The 19,169-nt window shown below is 44.6% G+C and overlaps 1 protein-coding gene across 1 annotated transcript in view; it reads left to right on the plus strand.

Annotated features, from left to right (window-relative positions):
• Positions 1 to 489: 489 nt before the first annotated feature.
• Positions 490 to 19,169, plus strand: part of LOC147443390 (VAMP-like protein YKT61) — a 49,766-nt gene continuing 31,086 nt past the window's right edge. The window contains exon 1 of the mRNA XM_086529262.1: positions 490 to 744. Coding sequence (XP_086385388.1) covers positions 549 to 744 — 196 coding nt within the window. The 5' untranslated portion in view covers positions 490 to 548. The remainder of the gene's footprint in view (positions 745 to 19,169) is intronic.

Here is a 19,169-nt window from a genome sequence, read left to right on the forward strand (position 1 = left end):
AACTAGAAAATTGCAGATGCCTGCGGAGACTCTCTCTCTCTCTATTTTGAGGCAGCGTCGCTCTTTCTCTTTGGAAGCCCAGGAGGCAGCACGAGCGAGGATTCTCTCTCTCTGTGTGTGTGTGTGTGTGTATAGAGGGCTTTGAAAGGTCTCTCTCTCTCTCTCTCTCTCTCCCCCCCCCCCCTTGTGGAGGAGCTCTCTCTGCAGAGGGCTCTCTTTATCTTTAGGCAGAGCGCGAGGCGACGGGCAGCTGGGGGTAGTGTGAGAGCAAGAGACCGATTGCAGAGTGAGGGTGAGTAGACTTTTTCGTAGGTTCTAGGGGGGGGATCTCGAGTAATTGGTGAATTTCTTTTCACGAGTAAGGGGCACATCTCTATGTGATTATAAACTTTTGGGAGAATTGTGACACCTTGTTCAATGGACAATAAACTTTTTGTTTTTTGTTACATTTAGTGCCGACAACCAATAAAGGGTTACTTCAACGTATTGCTTACTAGCCCACAGAGAATTTTTTCGATCGGGCTCTGGTGCGAGGTCCAGCGGGAGGCATGAAAATCACCGCTCTGCTGGTGCTCAAGTGTGGCGCTGCGGGCCAGGAGGAGGCCAAGGTGCTGGCCAGTGCCTCCGATGTCAGCCACTTTGGCTATTTTCAGCGCGGAAGCGCCAAGGAATTCATCGTCTTTGTTGCCCGCACCATCGCCAAACGCACTCCCGCTGGCCAGCGTCAATCCGTCGAACAAGAAGGTTTGCATTGCCACACACACAGAGAGAGAGAGAGAGAGAGAGAGAGAGAGAGAGAGAGAGAGAGAGAGAGAGAGAGAGAGAGAGAGAGAGAGAGAGAGAGAGAGCTTGCTGGCGAAAAGGAAAATTCATACATCAGGCCAACGCGTCTGAACAAAAAAAGTTGAAAGAGAGTGGTTGCTTACTTCGGAAACGTGGAAATGACACAAATTTGGAACCAATATCGGCATTCTCAAGACAGAGTAGCAAGAGACCTTATATTTACATCAAGAGACCTTATATTTACAGTAATCGCTAGCATGATAAACTTGAGATCAGTCCATGTTTTATTTCACTGGTATTCTTCGGGAGTTCCTTGCTTCCCATCATTGATGTACACCATTCTACATCATTATGGATGGAGCTGGTTTTGTATTCTTCGGGAGTTCCTTCCTCCTCATCTCTGATGTACACCATTCTACAGTCACTTACAATAATGAATTGAACTGGTTTTGTATGTCCTCAAGATAGAGTAGCAAGAGACCTTATATACTCACATGGTCTTAAATTAATGCTAGTATGAGAAACTTGAGATCAGTCCATTTCATTGCATTAGAGGAAAATGACACAAATTTGGAACCAATATCGGGATTCTTTGGGAGTTCCTTACTCCCCATCACTGATGTACACCATGCTACACTCTCTTGTAGTAATGGATGGAGCTGGTTTTGTATGCCCTCAAGACAGAGTAGCAAGAGACCTTATATAGTCACTCGGTCTTAAATTAATTGCTAGCGCGAGAGACTCACTTCCTATAATGGATGGAGCTCAAGACAATAGCAAGAGACCTTATATTGTCACTCAGTCTTAAATTAATTGCTAGCATGAGAAACTTGAGATGAATCCATTAGAGGGAAATGACACAAATTTGGAACCAATATTGGTATTCTTCGGGAGTTCCTTACTCCTCATCACTGATGTACACCATTCTCACACTTACTATAATCGTTTTGTATGCCCCCAAGATAGAGAGTAGCAAGAGACCTTATATTGTCACGTGCGCACTTCACTTGCGCTACATCGACAAGTTTCTGCTCCAGTCTAGCGTCAGTCTTAGCTTAGGGCCTAGCCTGGCACCCTTGTGAGCCTCTAGCAGGACGTGCATGTCCAGGCCGGTCATAGTTGCATACCCTCTCTTGCACAGTACAACTTTTTGGCATATATGCATTTTACCGCATGTGAACCACCTCTTATCAGGCATTTAATTAATAAGTGACTGTTCAACTTCCAAATCGTGGGGTTCAGCTAGAGGCCTGCTTGACCTAGCTTTTTGTCACGTGACACATCCAACCCTATGTGTCCGTGGACAAGCTACAACACAACAAGGGTTCAGTCAGTCCAGTCAGTCTAGATTTAGAAGTGATCTGGCACTTTTGTGAGTCTGTTCACAGACCGTGCATACCCAGGCACTTAGTGTAGATTCATATCCTCTGGTTGCACACAGCATGATGATAAGCATTCCCGTCAGAATCCTTCAGGGAAATTTTTCAGTGCATTTAGCCTATTTTTCCTATTTTTGACATTTTTCACTTATTATTTTTAAGTGACTTTTGTTGGAAAGTAGGTAGGGCAAATTGAGTAAGTTTGTATATAAGCAAACCTAGACTAGCACTAATTGGCAGAAGAGGCAGCAGGAGTACATGCTCTACAGGCATCTTCTCAGCAGAACCCCAAGCCATAGCGTTTTTGCCCCGCAGCACCCACCTAGCGTTTTTAGACCATATCAGCCAGCGTTTTTGCTTTTGCAGATCGTGGCGACAGAAGACTCAACAAGAGACCTAGCGTTTTGCAGTTGCAGGCCATCCGGCGACAGCAGAACCATTTTCAGCCCTAGCGTTTTTGATTTGCAGATCAGCCCCAATGTTTTGCAGATTTTCCGCGACGGAACACCAAGAAGCATCAGCGTTTTCAGTTTTCAGCCCTTAGACACCGCAGACCAAGTCCTGAACCTTGCAGACCTCACCTTCCTGCAGTAGTTTCTTGCCGCACGGTGGGATCCATCGAAGTTTGCAGTTTCAGCCCGGAAAACGCAGATTTCACATCTCCGTTTTCAGCGCGTCGTCGTCGCATCGTCGCCATCGACATTGTCACCGACATAGAGTCAGAATTCAGCAGATAAAGATTTGCAGATTTCAACCCGTCTCGTCGTCGTCCTCATCGTTGTCGACATCGTCGGCAAGTCCAAGCATTATAGAGATTTGTGCAATCATAAGTAGACCACTCTCGCCATAGAGAGTGGGGCCTTCAGAGGAGGGTTTTACAACGTCTTTGGTGTCGTATTCTCTTCTCTATCTCTCAGTCTCATACACTTTCACGCACAGTGTCCATTCACTTTGTTTGTGTCCATTGCACTCTCTCATTAAGAACAGAAGACCTCCGTGTCCTTAGCTCCCAAGTACCTTCACTACCCAACAATATCTGCAGTACCAAGTACCAAAGTACCGCGCAGTACCAAGCACCAAGTACCCGTAGTATCCGGTCCTTAGCTTGGCCGTATCCAACACCTCCAGCAAGTACCCATCAGCACTCAACAGTACCCAATATCATTAGCATCAAGTAACCATTAGCATCTCAGCATTAGCATCATTTTATCAGCATTTTGTGCAAGTAATAAAGCAAGTACTCACTGTCACAAGATGGGCACCATGTGCCAAAAGAAAAGAATAGACTGAACAACTTTAAGCACTTCAAATAATAATTGAACTTAAAAAGATATGCACGACACGAGACGGGGAGTGGCGAAGTTCCACCCCAAGAGAGCACTCGCCCCAAATGCAGCCGTCCCTTTCGGCATTTCTTTACTATTGCTGATTTGCAAAGTACAAGAGCCAGGGAGCACCTCCTCTGCAATCTGCACACTGAAGAGTGCCAGAGAGGGCCCCCAAGGCTCATATTTAAAGGCCCAAAGCCTAAAAGCATCAAATATGAAAAGCCTAAAAGCATCAAATATGAAAAGCTGACCCAAAAAGACACTTTCCTAAAATTTTAGGATTTTCCTAAAAATCCGTCGCAAATTGGGGAACGTCCGTACAGGTGCCGCGTCATCATATTTTGTTGTGCAAAGTCTTCCGAGTGTGTTCTGCTTTATTTTTAATGCCTTTATGTCACTTGGGCCCCATCGAACGGGGTCCCGTAAGTTGGTGGGAACTCTTCTTTAAAAATGGGCCACTCGTCAAGACTTTGTAAGTTTGTAAAACTTCTTCTTGTGCTGCTTCTTCCTCTTAGGGTTTTGGCCCCCTGGCCGGGATCTGAAGGTTGGCTTTGTTCATCAGTGGCTTGACATGTTAGCAATTTGTGACATCCCCCTTCTTGAAAGAAAGTAATCGCTGATCGTCCGCGATTACAACATATCTGCAAAACAACTCAAGTTAGCTCAAAACTTTCCGAGGGACAATCAATTTGCTCTTTTTTTTTCAAGGAGTTGGCTTCTCCTTTCGGCTCTTTTGTTAAGGAGTTGGCTTCTCCTATCGTCCAGATTGGAACTCTTGATACTCCGGCGTAGTAAAATTAGCCATCACACCTAGACCGCACTGATCTTCCACGTGTGTCTTGATGCACTAAAATTTCTTACCTAGGCAATCTTATCCACTTAGAATATTCAGTGGTTGGCACATCACAATTGTGACGTGCACATCTAACTTGTTCATTTTGTTCAGTTCAGTCTCGCTTTTCATGTAAAGTAACCTTGTGTTTGTGCAGAGTACTAGATCCGAGCTAAATCCTTAAACACTTTCGCTGGCCTTGACATTGGTATTAGAGCTACATGCGTACTTCGACTTCATAAACTCAAGGGAAGAACCACCAAGAATCCAAGGAACCTCTCAATTTTTTTTTCCTCAAAGAAGCTTCCTGTCCCGATCCTGGACTTATCAGCCACTTCGACCCTTAGTCCATCGCGCATCGGGCGTGCTCCTGTCTTCATATCTATGTCTTTGAACGAAGATTGACATCGGATACACGAAAATCCAGATCTTGAGTACCAAGGTTTGCTTACCTTGTATGCGGATATGGAAGGAGTTGGTGCAAGGATCCCTAACCCTCTTCTGCATTCGCATGTGCATGTAGTGTACATGGACATGCTTTTGCTACAGTCTAGCATGTAAGGTGTAGCAGAAGTGAATGTTGAACTTTGCTAAAGATGAGTGCTCCGAACTGTGCTCAAGGTTCCTTTTACTTACGGAAGGGAGAGCCTTCTGTTCCTTTAGTGAGAGAGTGCAATAGACACAACCAAAGTGGATAAACACTGTGAATGAAGGTGCATGAGACTGAGAGATAGAGAGAGAAGAATACGACACCAGAATGTTGTCAAACCCTCCTCCGAAGGCCCCACATTCTATGGTGAGAGTGGTCTACTATTGATTGCACAAAATTGTACAATGCTTTGGACTTGCCGACGATGTCGACGACGAGACGGGCTGAAATCTGAAAACGGTAAGGGCTGAAATTTGCAAATCTTGTATTGCTGAATTCTGACTTTATGTCGATGACGATGTCGATGGCGACGAAGCAACGACGACGCGCTGAAAACGCATATGCTGAAATCTGCATTTTCTGGGCTGAATCTGCAAACTTCGATGGATCTGACCGTGCGGCGAGGATCTGCTGCTGCGGGAAGGTGATTTGTGAGGTTTGGGGACTGCGGTATGGTGTCTAAATGCTGAAAACTGAAAATGCTGAGGCTATGGCTGAATCTATCGCGGTAGATCTGCAAAATGCCGAGGCTGATCTGCAAATAAAAAACACTAGGGCTGATTTGAGTCCTGCTACAAAAACGCTAGGCTTCTGCTGGAGTCTGCTACTGCCGGGGCTGATCTGCAATGCAAAACGTTGGTTGTCTTTATGCAAAAATGCTGTGAGCGGGATGGAAACACACGCCTCTATAATGACCTGACACACACTCTTGGGATGATATACACACACACTATGGGGCACCACTCGGCTTACACAACCCACCTGGCCGAGACAGGGAACACACCGATGGAGTGACAGGAGAGAGACTATCCATTTGCCCACTCCACACATCGTCACAAGACGGGCACCACGTGCCAATAGAAAAGAACAGACTGAACAACTTTAAGCACTTCAAATAACAACTGAAATGAGAGACTGAGAGAGAGAGAGAGAGAGAGAGAGAGAGAGAGAGAGAGAGAGAGAGACGCGACACGGAGTGGCGGAATTCCACCCCAGAGAGTATTGGCTCCAAACCTTGGCGCCCCTTTCGGTATTTCTTTATATTGCATCAATACAATACAAGTCGCTACTCCAGACTCTGCACCTTCGCCAAGAAGCATGCCAGAGAATGAGCCCTAACCTCATATTTAAAGGCCCTTGGCCTAAAAAGCAGTTTACAGTAAAAGCCTTCAAACTTAAAAGCTTCTGGTTCAAAAGCAAAGCCAAAAAGCTGTCAGCGTAAATCATGGAAATCCGTCCAGCCTGCCACTTTATCAGCCAGCGCAAATTTCGGAAATTAGTATGATGCCCTTAGGGTTAGGGTTAGGATTTTTGCAGTTTTAGGGTTAGGGTTTTTGCAATTAGGGTTTTTGGTAGAAATTAGGGTTAGGGTTTTTTGCTCTCGGACAACCACGTCATCAGTTTGTGACACTTCTTCTGTTGCTTGTTCTTCTTAGGGTTTAAGCCCCTTAGCCGGTAGCTCCGTTCTTCAGTAGGTCGACACATCAGTAGTTTGTTACACAGAGAGAGACACACACACACACAAAAACTCAGTTCAAAAGAGAAGAATTTTTGATGTTTAGATACAATTGAGCTTGGGCCAACACCAATGGGACAAATAGCTCACACAATATGGGTAAAATATGCCAGATACAATCACAAATTGGAGCAGAAGCTTCGCTCATAGGAGAAACTTACACAGCCGAAACAACAGAAAAACAGTGAGGAATTTGGCAAAATGGACAACGCCATCACGTCCGGAACGGCCCAAAACCCCAGTCTACAATGTCAAGGTGCTCAAATCCGACCTTGGATGAGCAGTTTACAACCAAAACATGTTCCAAAAACAGCAAAAACACAGTTGCGGCTATTCTTCCTCTTCTCTCCACGTTTTTTTTGGTCTTCTCTCAAGTTTTTCAAGTCCCACACTTCACTTTATCCCTTGGGCACCTTTGGCCTTTTAGTTGACCTCAAACGGACTCCGAACATGCCAAAAACTGGTCTCGCAGCGCATAGTTGTCACCCTGCTGTATCCATCCGCACACCTGACACTCAACTTTTCCCAGTAATGCATCCCGCAACCACGTGAAGTGGACCCCAAATATAATTCTCATGATGAACTTTTTGCATAATTATCACAACAAAACACCCACGTTGTGTCCGTACTTATCTACGTGCAAATATTGATCCCATTCGACCTCCTGACGTCACTAGATGCCATCTGACGCACCTGCTTACATCATGTCGTCGGTCTGCGGATAGCTTCTTCGAGAAGTTTTACGCTCTACCAACTCCTCATTCTTATAGAAAAAACACACTGGTACCGGTGATAGTGAAAATCGATGCACTATGTACATGTTGTTCTACCTGTACACATGTGGGTCTGACGTAACCACTTGGCTCTGGAAAATGGACAATTCTTTATTTGATGCACCATGCATGGCTATGTACATATGCGCAATCACTTCTTCAAAAAAACTCCTAACATAATTTGGCCATCCCCTAGCCTGCTAGATCATTCATGATTAGCAGCAGCAAAAAGAGATATGAGACTCGTCGCGTCACAAGTCTCCTCATCCCTCACCAACATTACTTTCTCCACAGACAGCTCATGTTGCTCCACCATCATTAACCTGGCATGATATAATTTAAGACGCAATCCATTTATCCTTGACTTATGTAAAATCCAGGTTAGCCAACTGATATGTACCATTCGGAAAACACTCCACTACCTTGAAAGGGCCTTCCCACTTCGTTTGAAACTTCTTTTGGAAGGTGTTGTCCAACTTACTGTTGTAGCGCAAAACCAAGTCATGCTTCTTGATACCCTTACTTTTGACCTTTTCATTTATCTCTGCCAAAGCCTTATCCTGCATCTGTCCATAATGTTCCAATGCACTCATCCTATCCAACTGAACCTCTTTTAACTGTAAGAGCCTCTCTTTGAATGCATCACTAGGCGGCCCAAGCAACTTCTCTAGCATCTTTATTGCAGGCAACTCTATCTCCATAGGCAATAGTGCTTCCTTTCCATATACCAAGTGAAATGGAGTAAACCCTGTACTTGTCTTCACTGAAGTACGGTAAGCCCATAATGCACGAGGCAATTCCAAATCCCAATTCTTTCCTTGGTGCTCTGTCACTTTCGAAAGAATTTGTAGCAACTCACCATTGAATCTTTCATTTAAGCCATTACATTGGGGATAATAAGGAGTGGTATGCTGGTGCGTAATCTTCATCTTCGCGCATAAGAAGTCTAGTAGTTTAGCTCTAAATCCTAGCCCCTTATCCGAAAGTAGCTCTAGTGGCATCCCAAACTTGCAACATATTTTATCGTACACAAATTTTGCCACATCCTTTGCATCGATTTGTTTTACTGCTATAGCCTTTGCCCATCTAGAGAGATAGTCCATTGCAGTCAATATATAGCTTTTGCCCCTGCTTGTGATAGGTAACGGGCCTATTGCATCAATCCCCCATTTTTCAAACACATCAAACACCATAATGGTTTTTCGTAGCTCTGGCTTCAACACTCTCTTCCCAAATGCTCGACACCTATTGCAAGACCTAGAACATCCTTGTGCAAACTAGGCCATACATACCCCTCTTGCAAGATCTTATGCAAGGTGATCTTTAGAGCAAAATGGCCACCACATGCTCCTTCATGATTCTCTTCCAACACTCTGTAAAGCTCCTCCCGCCAAGGTACACGTCTCAACACGAGATCAGCCCCTTTCATGTATAAGACATCACCAATCAATTTGTACCTGGATGCTCTACGCACAAAACCATACTTCTTAGACTTCTGAATGTCCTTCGGAATGATTCTTGTTAGCAAAAACTCCTCTTCTTGAGCCAAACTTTCCCGGCCATGATAAAGAGGTAAATTGGTCCTCAACACAAATAGCTTCCCAATCATGCTTTGAGATGCTTCATGTGCCTCTCCATTTAGAGCACGTTCTATGTGTCTGATGCTCCATGCTTCAAACTCTTTTAACAGGCCTTTAATTCTGAAACACATTTCCTTCAATGAGGTGTTCTTGCTCTTCCACACACCCAACACTTGCTTCACAACTAACAAGGCATCACCTTTTACGCTCAACCTTCTAATCCCATGCTTCAAACAAATGTGTAATCCAGCTTCCAAAGTAGCATATTCAGCCTCATTGTTACTATGCGCATCCAACTTGAACTCTCTCTTACATACTAGCTTCCCTTCTGGATCATAAAGTGCTATACCCCTTGAAGCCGCATCATGGCTCTTCCATTATGAGCCATCAAAGAACAAAACATGTGCATTGCTGATCTGTGGAACTTCTTCGACTACCTTTCTCACCGCCTCTTCCTTAACAATAAGGGGATGCTCCTTGTAGGTCAACAAATCGGCTAGGGTAGCTCTTGTACTGTCTTCCACTAGAAAAGAGAACTCAAACTCTTGCAGCTCAATTACCCATTTCTTGACCACATTTGACATGCTAGTGCCATTAATTAACTGCAGCAAAAATGCATAACTCGTCAAGAAAACAAAAGGCCGTGGTAGCAAGTAATGATGAAATCGTCGACAAGCAAATATTACACTGGCCATCACTACCTCTACTCTTGAGAATTTTCTCTCTGCTACCAACTTCACTCGGCTTGCACAATACACTGGCCTCATATAATGACTGCCCTTTCCCTTTTGCAATAACATGGCTCCAATGGCATCATCCCCTACTGATGAATTTACATAAAAAACTTGCTCCCAATCAGGAGCTTGCATGGCTGACAACCCCCCTAACACCTCTTTCACCTCTTGAAACACTTCTTCACACTTGTCATCCCATTGCAATGGATCATGCTTTGCCACTTGTTGTAATGGATAAAGGAGCTGCGAAAACAATGGAATAAACCGCGCCATGTACTTCACTTTGTGTATAAAGGTTGCCAATTGCTTTGTACTCGTAGGTGATGGAAGAATAATAATAGACTTAATTTGTCTGGATCAGCCTCAATGCCATTTTCTGACACCATATGGCCCTTGGTTGTGCTAAATGACATTTCTTTGGATTTAGTTGTCCTCTACACTCAACATATCGAGCCAATACCATCTGCAACTTCTCTTGGTGTTCAGCCCTACTGCTGTAGACACAGAAGTCGTCCATAAAAGCTTTAACACAACTACCAATGAATGGTTCCAATACCCAATTTGCTCTCTCTTGATAGAAAGATGGTCCATTTGACAACCTGAATGGCAATACCGTGTAGCAATAGCAGTCCCATGGCGTAATGAAAGTTGTTTTTGTTCGGTCTTTAAAAGCAATCTTTAATTGAAAATAGCTTGAAAAACCATCACACACACTGTACCTCTCATAACCGGCCACTGAATCCAAGATCTGATCGATGAATGGAAGAGGATATGGGTTCCTCTTAGTGGCTGCATTTAAGGGTTTAAAATCTACACAAATCCTCCACTTTCCATCCTTCTTTGGGCTGACTACTACTGGACTCACCCATTCTGTGGTTTCCACTGGGACTATGAACCCTGCCTTCAATAACTTGTCCACCTCTTCCTGCAAGGCTTCCGTTTGCTCTTGACCCATCCTTCTTAGCCTTTGCCGCACTGGCTTAGCACCTTCTTTCAGCTCTATATGCATCTCTTCTCCTTTGAACCCTCTAATCTCTTCGTATGAAGTAATGAACAAATCAGGAAAACTAGCCAGCATGTGCAAATATATCTCCTTCTCCATAGTTGAGAGATCTTCACTGATCATTTGTGTCATCAATTCTTGCTTCTTTGACAATTCAACCTTGGTTTGCATCAGCCTTTCAATCACTTCATAAGGCCCTTCTTTTCATCTTCAACCTCATTTGCAAATGCGACTAAACCAGAGTCGTGGATTTCTTTGTCCATCAAAAGAAATGCAACATCAACATCCTCATCACTGCTGGTAGTACTATCACTGTCCTCATCAGTCACTGTGGAATAGTCTTCATCACTAAACTCATCTTCATCTTCATAAAGCTCTTCCAATTGTTTCCTTGTGTCCATATTATATAGCTTCTTGGCACCTGTCTTTCCATAGAAGCTAATCGTACCACGTCTTCAATCTTGAACAACTCCCACTGCACGTAATCATGGTCTGCCAAGTATAATAGGATATGCTCCCAAACCCGTTGGCATCACATGAAAATCAACCACTGCATTTGCATCATATGCCTCCACTTCTAAGCTCTTTACAACACCCAAACATTTTACTTTCTGATGGTTTGCCAATCTGATCCGAAAGCCTGACACCCCAATCACTGTAAGACCCATCTTCTCAACGCATGAGTGTGTTATGATGCATATTTGGGCTCCGCCATCCACATAACCTTGTCCCAGATTTTTTCTTTTGTGCCATACATCTTCTATTGGGCAAATGTCTGGTAGCTCATCCATCGCCAACATCTTCACTGAACCTCTCTCTGGCTCTTTCTCCATTGGGTTAACCATCCTCTTCCATTGTCTCTTTAGCTTAGGCACCATCTCTATAAGCTGCCGGAAAGTAACATCTGCTTTCCTGCTTGTCAAATCCTCCTTCAAGTCATAGCTTAATTGCCCATCCCCTAGTGGAAAATCTGAAACATGAAACTTGCGACAAGCCCTTCTTTTCCTCTTGGCCTTGACATCCTCGCCTTCATGGCTCTTTCCCTTCTTCTTACTAGGACCTGGGGTACTTCTTCCTTCTTTGCCCTCTGTGGTCCTCTTTCCAATAGGCATCACTAATGTATCCTCTAGCTTTGATGCCTTCTCTAAGGTGACTACACTTATCACTTTTGTCTTTCCCTTTTCCTCTTGGGTTAATCCACTGGTTCCTTCTTCCTTAATTACAATGCAATAATCATTTGACTTAGTTAGCACTTGTCTTGGCAATGGATACATGTCTCCCCCCATCCTTGGTGGCTTATCACATTGCGGGATGATGTGGCCCAACTCTCCACAATTATAACACGTGGGTGTCTGTCTCCAGAACCTACCATTGCTTTGTCACGCACCATTCCTGGGTTTTTCTTCACCTCCTGGCTGATTTGCAAACCTCCCTCGACCTCGATTATTTCCCACATGACCTAGCATGTTTAGGTTGAGATTCTTTATTAAATCTACCACTTGACTCATGTTTTGCCTTAGCCCATCATCTTGCACTGCTGTAGTGACCACTGCTGGCATAACCTGAGGAGTAACAGAAACCACTGGTTCATGATGAACCCCTGGCATGCGACCTTGCAAAGAATCCATAGGCTGAAATTCCGACCTCATGGGCAAAGACTCTACTTCTAGCTGGCTCATTTTCCTCAGCTTCCAGTCTTTGTTCCTTGCCACCTCCAATGCATCTTCATATGTTATAGGCTCCTTTAGTTCCACTCTCCAACGTATATTCTCCCAAAGACCAGCCAAGAACCTGTCCTTCTTCATCATGTCAGGTGGGGGTACCTGTGGTGCTTAAGGCCTTGCACATCCTCTCCCATGCCATTGAAAACTTACGTATGTAAGCATCTACTGGCTTACCTTCCTTTTGCACCAAACCTTGTACTTCTTGCCACACTTTGTCAGGTTCTTCTGTCTTCACAAACTCCACTTCCAATCCATGCCTTATATTGTCCCAACTCAATCTTACAGTTGGATCCGTTGCACGCAACTCCTCTTCAAATGCTTTGGACCAAACTCGTGCATCACTCTTCAAACAGATCTGGAGAAGACGTAACATCTGCGCCGGATCATGAATCTGATTGCTAATGCAGGCAACCTCCATCTTTTCCAAAAAGAAAAGTCTTCCACATATTTATCACTTCTTCCATGAAATTCAGGATAAGAGAAAGCCATGGCTACCCAAGTTACGATGTTTTGAGAACCCCTTCGAACATACGTGCAAGAACCCAAAACTTTTGACCGACTCAATCTCTAGAAACTTCAATGCAGCTTGTTTTTAGATAAGGAAAAACACATGCACATCAAATGAGTTTTCATAGTTAATCATCGGAATTACAACAGGCAAAGGGCATTCCAGTATCTCTCTTAATCTTCTTGGCCCGAACATAAAGACTATGCGCTGCTGGAAAAAAATATTCCTGGACACATGAACATTTATTTGGATTCTTTGTGTTAAATGAAAAGGAGTGAATTGAGGTCCGTTTTGATCATCTATTAAAGCTAACCATGCAGCTCCCAAGAAGGCACATCTGACTTATCCTCTGATTTTACCAGAATTTCAGTAACATAACAGCATAAATGGCTCAAAAACCAAAAAACAAGCCATCACAACTTGGAAAATTTTTGGCAGAGTTTCCCCAGAAGTAGAGCAGTAAGAACCCAAAATATAGACTGTATATGTATGCATAACCTGCCAACAATAGAACTCGAGCATCAAGTAGGAATCACTAGTACATAGCCTATGGCGAGGTCACGAAAAGGGTGCTCCAGCCACCTGTATCACCGAAAGGACTTTACATTTGAGAATCCCCTAGCTCAATAAAACCTCACGCTATCGACCCTCTTACGAAAGCTTATGCAAATCTCGTATAGTCAAGTCTCAGAAATGACTATCTTCCAGACCAAGTCTCAGAAATGGTTGGGACTGCCAAATAAAACCAAGTATGGCTCCACAAAGGCGTACATTGGCAGTATCCACAAGTAACGTACAATACCAGACAATGCGTTCACATAGGCGCTAAATGATGTATACCCATGGCAACTACAGGTGACTTTCACTTGCCAGTATATCACTCTACTCCAGCTACCTGTACCTGTGTGAATCACTTGGTACTTGTACCTGTCCCTGTAATCTGTAATCTGCAATCTGTACTCCCGAAGTTGAAGGTACTTGAAGAAGATTCTCCGTGGGGCGCCAAAAGAATGTGAGCGGGATGGAAACACACACAATGTCTCTATGATGACCCGACACACACTCTTGGGATGATACACACACACTATGGGGCACCACTTGGCTTACACAACCCACCTGACCGAGACAGGGAACACACCGATGGAGTGACAGGAGAGAGACTATCCATTTGCCCACTCCACACATAGAGAGAGACACACACACACACAAACTCAACTCAAAAGAGAAGAATTTCTGATGTTTAGATACAATTGAGCTTGGGCAAACACCAATGGGGTACTTGAAGAAGATCCTCCGTGGGGCGCCAAAAGAATGTGAGCGGGATGGAAACACACACAATGTCTCTATGATGACCCTACACACACTCTTGGGATGATACACACACACTATGGGGCACCACTCGGCTTACACAACCCACCTGGCCGAGACAGGGAACACACCGATGGAGTGACATGAGAGAGACTATCCATTTGCCCACTCCACACAGAGAGAGAGAGACACACACACAAACTCAACTCAAAAGAGAAGAATTTCTGATGTTTAGATACAATTGAGCTTGGGCAAACACCAATGGGACGAATAGCTCACACAATATGGGTAAAATATGCCAGATACAATCACAAATTGGAGCAGAAGCTTCGCTCATAGGAGAAACTTACACAGCCAAAACAACAGAAAAACAGTGAGGAATTTGGCAAAATGGACAACGCCATCACGTTTGGAACGGCCCAAAACCCCAGTCTACAATGTCAAAGTGCTCAAATCCGACCTCGGATGAGCAGTTTTTGGCCAAAACAAGCTCCAAAAACAGCAAAAACACAGTTGCGGTTGTTCTTCCTCTTCTCTCCACGTTTTTTCTGAGGTTTTTCAATTCCCACACTTCACTTTATCCCTCGGGCACCTTTGGCCTTTTAGTTGATCTCAAACGGACCCCGAACAGGCCAAAAACTGGCCTTGCAATGCATAGTTGTCACCCTACTGCATCCATCCGCACACCTGGCACTCAACTTTTCCCAGTAATGCATCCGGCAACCACGTGAAGTGGACCCAAATACAATTCTCATGATGAACTTTTTGCATAATTATCACAAGAAAACACCCATGTTGTGTCCGCACTTATCCACGTGTAAATATTGACGCCATTCAACCTTTTGACGCCACTAGATGCCATCTGACGCACCTGCTTACCTCACGTCGTCGACCCGCGGATAGCTTCTCCAGAAGTTTTACGCACTATCAACTCCTCATTATTATAGAAAAAACATACTGGTACTGGTGATAGTGAAAATCGATGCACTATGTACATGCTGTCCTACCTGTACACATGTGGGCCCCACGTAACCACCTGGCTTTGGAAAATGAGCAATTTTTTATTTGATGCACCATGCATGGCTATGTACATATGCGTAATCACTTCTTCCAAAAAACTCCTAACAACGCTAGGCTAGATCGGGGGTCTCCTTGCTGAGAAGATGGTTGGATGTTAGGTCCTTGCTGCGTCTTCTGCCAGAAAGTGCTGGTGCTAGGTTTCTTATGTACTTGCTTATCAAAATTGCCCTACCTAGTTTCCGACAAAAGTCACTTGAAAATAATAAGTGAAAATTGGCTAAAATAGGAAAAATGGGTCTATGCACTGTAAAAAAATGCTCTCGATGGGTTCTAATGGTAATCTGATGATCATGCTGTGTGCAACCAGAGGATATGCATCTACTCTAAGTGTCTGGACTTGCACGGTTTGCGAACAGACTCACAAAAGTGCGAGATCACTTCCTAATCTAACTGAACTGAACCCATGTCATGAAGTAGCTTGTCCACGTACACATAGGGTTAGATGTGCACGTGATATCCCCTCCTTTTCAAAGTGAGGTATTGGTACCGAACTGTATGGCGTCGAGGGAGATCGCCAACAGCGTTTGGAATCGTGGAAAGGACTCTTCGCCGGCCCACTCTGATGTGTGGGTCATGCGATACTTGAACTTCATAAAGGTCTGCAATGCTTGCTTCTTTGGGCTGCGCCGAAAGCGACACAAAGTCATCTATGGCTCCTTCAATGCTTCAACTTCGTCTATAGTCATGCGTCTACCTTCTTCAAGAATCTCCGAGGATGAAAATTCCTGAAACCACTTCCAACACAAAAGCATGAACATACCCATTCCATGTAAAGTGACTGGAAAAATTCTAGTCTTCTTTAAAGACTGTGCATGCAATGTAGATGAACATATAGACGGAGTGCCAAACCGTTTATCAAACACAAGCAAACAATGGAATCGAAACTTGTCTTTCTGATCTAAATCTATCAACTGTGGCAAATCACAATGGAAATACCGATGCTTGATGCTCAATCCTTCTTGTGCTCTTTCGGATACTGTGTCATGCCAAGAAAGAGACATGGAATGTGAATTCCTTGGGTGCAAACATTTCATCTTTTCATGAGTAATCCGCATACATCTGTGCTCATTGTACAATATGTCATGCCTGTGAAAAGCGATCGCATAAGGACGGTGACTAAAATACAGGAAAGCATCACGAATGAAACACTCGAACAATGCGTGCTGACTAATCATTCAAACACAGGATACTTCCTGTGGGGGTTCTTGGAAACTCGACTCGAGAGTCAAGATCGGTTCTTTGTGATCTATCGAATCTGCAATGAGGTTAGCTTCACTAGACAAAGTATCAACTAAACCATCATCCTTGTGAACAATCACAATTTCTTCCTGCAGATCATTATGCTCATGAAGAATCACATCGTGATCATGCAAATCATCATGCTTGTGAATAATCACACCTTGATCATGCAAATCATGATGCTTATGATTATCAAGCAAATCATGTGTGTCGTGCTTTGGAAAAGACGAGACTAAGAGAGTTTCCTTCTCCTATTTCTTTTCAATCTGCGACTGCACATTAGAGAATAGTAGGACAAACTCTTGCATGCGTTGGTCTGTCTGCGCTTTATGCTCTAACCGTCTTTCTTTGTGCTCGCGAGCCAATTTGGCTAGTCTTTCTGTGGGCTCGCGATCCAATTCTGAGGCAATACCACAGTATCAAAGAGCATTAAACGCTAGGTTGTTAACCTAGCGGACCGATTGGATGAATCGGAGATGAATGAGATCCCTTCGACGTCTAGAAAGGGGGAAAGGACGAAATTCTCCTTAATAGCAAAAAGTTATGAAACTATGTGCTAAACTCGAATGACTTGATGATACTGATGCATGGGTTGCCTCATCAATGGGCAAGAGGAGTGTTGGAGACTCTAATTGTCGCCGGATCGGGACTCCACCTACGAGCCGACGCTCAAGTTGGGTATGGCAATTTCTCTCAAAAACCCGCCGGGGTGATCAAGGTTTTGGCGAGTGAGGGAAACCAAGTCTCGCAGTATCTGGATCCACACAGGGCTCTTGGGTGTTGTCACACCCCTAAGGGGGTCCGCCAGGGATCCCTTGGATAAACTAACAAGGGTGCAAGTTCTAAAAGATTGAACGGGCTATCCATCCCCAAGGCGGTGTCTAAGGTCTCTAATTGAGATTGCAATCAGTGACAAAAGCTTCACCTTGCGAGAGTAGACCGGGCAAAGATGCCCGGCCCCCCGACTCGCTGAAGTAAAAGAAAAAAATTCTGCGTTTCTTTCTTTGGCCGCCAAGCGTGCTTGCTCGCACTCACGCTCTATGGCTTCCATTCTTTCTTCGTGCCACACTTCTCGTTGTCTACCTTGTTGTACCATCATGTCCATCATCGACTTGACCAAAGCCTCCATAGGATTTGGTGCAATCCTTGGCGTAGATGGGGAAGGGGGAGGGTCAGAAAAAATTTCTGGTGGGGAAAATTCTTCTTCGCCACCTCCATGCTCATCACCTCCATGCGAAGTATCCATTCGGCTTCGAGGGATGACCATATACTGAAGTCTTGGGTTCTTAAGTTCGCGAGGAACTTGGTTTCTTCAATCTTGTAGTTCTTGGGTTCTTGAGGTTCTTGGGGGTCTTGAGGGTCTTGAGTTCTTGAGGTTCTTGAGGTTCTTCTTTCGCTTGCAATCTGTGTTACAGAAGGATCTTCTCTTACCCGAGCTCTTCTCTTTCCTGGGCGCACCCCTTGGCGGCCTTGCGCTCACACCAAGGTTGCTTTTTCCCACCTCACGTCGATTGGCCGGCCGCTAAGTGCACGGTCAGCTCTCAATGAGTGGAAAAAGAAACCAGGGGAGGTTGGACAAGCCCTTCTTTCTTGGGTTTCCTGTCACTCTTCAAAAACATGATTAGGAATCGACACGCCCAAGAGTCACGTGCGACCGCAACAAGCAAAAAAAATTCTCGTGGTTCTTTCCTTGAGTGATACAGAACACTGCCAAAGCTCTGATACCGATGTAAGGTGCAACGGAAGTGAATGTTGAACTTTGCTCAAGATGAGTGCTTCGAACTGTGCTCAAGGTTCCTTTTACTTACGGAAGGGAGAGCTTTCCGTTTCTTTAGTGAGAGAGTGCAATGGACACAAACAAAGTGGTGAACACTGTGAATGAAGTTACCGAGACTGAGAGATAGAGAGAGAAGAATACGACACTAGAATTTTTTCAAACCCTCCTCTGAGGCCCCACTCTCTATGGCGAGAGCGGTCTACTATTGATTGCACAAATCTCTACAATGCTTTGGACTTGCTGACGATGTCGACGATGATGAGAACGACGAGACGGGCTGAAATCTGAAAACACTAATGGCTGAAATCTGCAAATCTTTATCTGCTGAATTTTGACTCTATGTCGATGACGATGTCGATGACGACGATGCGACACTGCCGCGCTGAAAACACAGATGCTGAAATCTGCGTTTTCCGGGCTGAATCTGCAAACTTCGATGGATCCCACCGTGCGGCGAGGATGTGCTGCGGGAAGGTGAGATCTACGAGGTTTGGGGGCTGCCGTACGGTGTCTGAATGCTGAAAACTGAAAACGCTGAGGCTATGGCTGAATCTGTCGCGGCAGATCTGCAAAATGCCGGGGCTGATCTGCAAATCAAAAACGCTAGGGCTGATCTGGGTCCTGCTGCAAAAACTCTAGGCTTCTGCTGGAGTCTGCTACTGCTGGGGCTGATATGCAATGCAAACCGCTGGCTGTCTTCATGCAAAAACGCTAGGCTGGATCTGGGCTAGGTAAACTGCTTTTGGGGGGGGGGGGGGGGGGGGGGGGGGTCTTGTTGAGAAGGTCCCTGTTGCCTCTTCTGCCAGAAAGTGCTAGCGCTAGGTTTCTTATGTACTTGCTTATCAAAATTTCCCTACCTAGTTCCTAACAAAAGTCACTTGAAAATAATAAGTGAAAATTGGCTAAAATAGGGAACATAGGTCTATGCACTGTAAAATGCTCCTGATGGGTTCTGA

Source organism: Adiantum capillus-veneris, chromosome 14 (genome assembly GCF_014529385.1).
Source record: "Adiantum capillus-veneris isolate H3 chromosome 14, ASM1452938v2, whole genome shotgun sequence".
Taxonomy (NCBI): Eukaryota; Viridiplantae; Streptophyta; class Polypodiopsida; order Polypodiales; family Pteridaceae; genus Adiantum; species Adiantum capillus-veneris.